The sequence below is a fragment of the Mustela putorius genome, unplaced genomic scaffold (genome assembly GCF_011764305.1).
Source record: "Mustela putorius furo isolate JIRA1106 unplaced genomic scaffold, ASM1176430v1.1 tig00000487_pilon_pilon_pilon, whole genome shotgun sequence".
Lineage (NCBI taxonomy): Eukaryota > Metazoa > Chordata > Mammalia > Carnivora > Mustelidae > Mustela > Mustela putorius.
Window position 1 is genome coordinate 2,377,125 of NW_025421399.1, and position 3,239 is coordinate 2,380,363.

General features: G+C 59.0%; 1 protein-coding gene across 1 annotated transcript; it reads right to left on the reverse strand.

The window, feature by feature from the left end:
* Positions 1–2,118: 2,118 nt before the first annotated feature.
* PPY (pancreatic polypeptide) lies at positions 2,119–2,905 on the reverse strand. The gene is made up of 3 exons (XM_004772581.2): positions 2,715–2,905; positions 2,421–2,492; positions 2,119–2,267 (listed from the first exon to the last, which is right to left on the reverse strand). The coding sequence occupies exons 1-3, from the start codon at positions 2,903–2,905 to the stop codon at positions 2,243–2,245; spliced, it is 288 nt and encodes a 95-aa protein (XP_004772638.1). The 3' UTR covers positions 2,119–2,242.
* Positions 2,906–3,239: the final 334 nt, after the last annotated feature.

The following is a 3,239-nucleotide window of genomic DNA, read 5'->3' on the forward strand; positions in this document are numbered from 1 at the left end:
CTCAAGTGTCTCCACAGAGCAGAGCAGCTCTGAGTCTAGCCCGGATGTCCCCCGTGTGGGCCCCAGGAACGAGCAGGAGGGCCTCTGCCTGCCCCTCAGGGTAAAGAAGTCCTGCCTTGACCCGAGGACCCTCTCGGCCCATCTGGCAATGAGCCCCACTGAGGCCTGTCCCTGAGAAGCTGGGTGTGAGGGGGCCCCTCTCAGAGGGGCAGAGGGGCTGGTGACCCTCAGAAGGTGGGCAGGGGGGGCAGGGAGACAGGCACCTCTTGAGAGCCACCTCTCACACACGAGTATGTCCTGAGCAGGACCCTAACTCTTGCCCTGGGAAGTGTCTACCTCTCTCCCTACTCAGAGCCTATCCCCTTAGCGGCCAGAGAAAATTCTGGGACTTCCACCTCCATCATCCAAACTCAAACTTTGTTCTGCTGAAACAGGACCCCCCGCCCAGCCACTCCCTTGGGTTTGAGAATTGCCCTGAGCCCGTGCATTTGCCTGGTAAGGTTGCATCCTCTCTAGCCCTGTGCCTTTTAGGGCCTGGTTCCACTCTCCCTGCCTGCAGCTCCTACCCCCCAGGCCTCCAGTACCTCTCAGGAGCCGTTCTCTCTAAGTTCTTGGTTCTTCAAAGATGCTTCCTTGTAGTCCTGGAAAGTCTGCCTTCCAGAGCCCCATCCTGGAGCCCCTTGGCTGCTCTTTCTAGCAGGCGTCATGGCCACAGCTGGTTGGGGGGGGGGGGGCTCCAGTCTGCCCCTGAGAAATTCCCATTTCCTGGGCCTTCACGTGGGTCAATGGACCATGCTCAGTGTTTCTTTCCTTGTTTCTTTTTAAAAGTAATTGCATCGATTTGACTGAAATTCGGATTTCCAGCAAATCGATGCTAGAGGATATCGGCCCACACAGAGATCATAATAGGACATCCATGGGTTCACTTGTGAAAGAAGAATTGTTCAAGGGATTCTCAGAGCTTTTGCTTCCTCCAGCTGCGAACACCGGGTTGTTTGGTTTTGTTTTGTTTTTGTTTTTTAAATTTGTACAAGTTTATTGTAGAGAGAGTGTGTGTGATTGGTGGGGAGGAGCAGAGAGAGAGAATGTCAACCAGACTCTCGCCCTGAGTGTGGAGCCAGACACCCCACATGGCGCTGGGTCCCAGGACCCTGCCATCACCACCTGAGCTAAAATCAGGAGTCGGAGGCTTAACCAACCAGGCCACCAGACGCCCCACACGCTCAGTGTTTCATGCGTGTTATTTCTTGTCTCGCTCACTGCAACCCTATCATCCTTCCCTCTTTACAGATGAGGAATGTGAGTCTCGGAGAGGTGGTAGTGCACAGACAGACACACAGACAGAGCGGGGCAGACCCTGGGCTCAGAGCTGAGTTCCTCCAATTCTACAGCGGGTGCTGTGGGCCTAGACTCGCTTGCTGCCTGTGCCAGGCCTGGGACAAGCTGTGGCTCCTCCCCGAGCCTCGGCCTCTGCATACAGAAGAACACAGTATCTCCCTCACTGGGTGGTTGGGAGGGTTGCCCGCTCCTGGCACACAGTAGGCTCCTTTTCCCAACAGTCTGCACAGGACCCCGGCCCCAGGCCCAGCCCCGTCACAGTTACCCTGCGCTCGCCGTGCTTCTACTGAACGTGCGCAATGAGCCATCTCTGATCTGCCCGGAGGAAGGCAGCTGGTGATTTGGGGCCACCAGTCATTCCTCCGGGCTGCGCCGTTGCCCCTGGCTCCATGCCAAGGACACTTCAGTATACATTCTTACTTGGCCTGGTGCCTAGGTGTCGGAAAGCATTGCTGGGGGTGCCTTTGGGGCAGGGCTGTCCTCAAGCTGTTGATCAGAAAGATCTAGAAGTGCTGAAATAGGAAGAGTCAAACCTCACTGACCCGCTGAATGGCCGTGGAGGAGCCCCTACCTCCCTCTGGGCCTGCCCCTCTGTGGAGCCCGAGAGCTTGAGCTGAATGGCCCTGCTGATCCTACATACCCCGAAGGCCTTCTGGATGCCTGACAGTACCCTCCTTTCCCTCCTGTGCCTCCCTCCTCTCCCCCATCTCTCTGTCTCTCCAAAGCCTGTGGCCCACGCCTGCCCCCACCAGGGGTCCACAGAGACACGCAGAGAAGCTCTGACTTTGATTTGCTTTATTTAGTCTGTGTGGGGGCAGGGAGCAAGCTTTGGCCATTGCCAAGGTTGCCAAGAGGGGAGAGGGGCCAGCATTGCTCTTGGAGTCAAAGAAAGCAGGAGGTGGCATCACAAGTCCATCGGGCTGAGGTCCCTGTGAGGAGAGGGCAGAACATGGCAGCGGGAGGGGACAGTCCTCGCACCCTCTGGAGACCCCAGGGCAGCCCTGGGACCTCTGTTCTCCCCTCCCCACACACCCATTTCAGCCCCAGGGATCTAGGCACACAGAGCAGGGGAGCAAACCCACCTGGGGCCAGCAGCATGGGGGGGGCCCCACTCCAGGATGTCCAGGGTTTCTTCTCTGTCTCTTTTCCCATACCTGGGAGGGGAGAGGCAGCTGGGGCAAGTCCCATGCCCACACGCCAGCTCACCTGCCTCATACCCACCCTTGCACACCCCCTGCCTCTCCCCCAAGGCTCCTGGGGCTCCAGGCCTAGTCAGTAGAGGAGCTCTGCTTTCCCAGGAGCATGGAAGGGGCTGGGGTCATGGCCCACAGCTGCAGGGACTGGGATCTCTCCCTCCCACCCACCCTCACACGCACCTGGGCCTGGTCAGCATGTTGATGTATCTGCGGAGCTCAGCTGCGTACTGGGCCATCTGCTCTGGTGTGGCATTGTCCCCGGGGTACACTGGCTCCAGCGGGGCTGCCCGGGCTCCAAGCCGCGGCCGCAGCAACAGAGCCGCACAGGCAGACAGGAGCAGCAGGGAGAGGCAGCGGCGGGCAGCAGGCATCTGAGGAGTGGGGAGAGGGAAGGTAGAGGCAGAACGGAGCCCATCTGTCCAACCCCTTCGCCCATCACCCATTTCTCCAAGCCTGGGAACGAAGGGGCTGAGCAAAGGGCTACTTGATCCTCAGTGCCAAACCTCCCAGACGTGCCCTGGAGAGCGCGGACAGCCCAGGTCATGAGCCTGAGCCGCTCGGCAGCCGAGTCTGCACCCAGGCCTTCGGCAAAGTCAGAAACATAGCAGAGAAGGTGGGGATCTGGGACAGGAGAGCCAGGACTCATGATGTCCAGGGCCTGGTGGCCCTGAGGACTCGGATTCGGGGTGGGGTGAAGACGTGCTC

Excerpts from the sequence above, each read along its gene's own strand:
- PPY (XM_004772581.2), bottom strand. The coding sequence starts at position 2,905 with ATGCCTGCTGCCCGCCGCTGCCTCTCCCTGCTGCTCCTGTCTGCCTGT. Across the intron at positions 2,493-2,714 it reads AACATGCTGACCAGGCCCAG|GTATGGGAAAAGAGACAGAG; the intron begins GTGCGTGTGAGG and ends CTCCCCTCCCAG. Across the intron at positions 2,268-2,420 it reads CCCCATGCTGCTGGCCCCAG|GGACCTCAGCCCGATGGACT; the intron begins GTGGGTTTGCTC and ends CTCTCCTCACAG.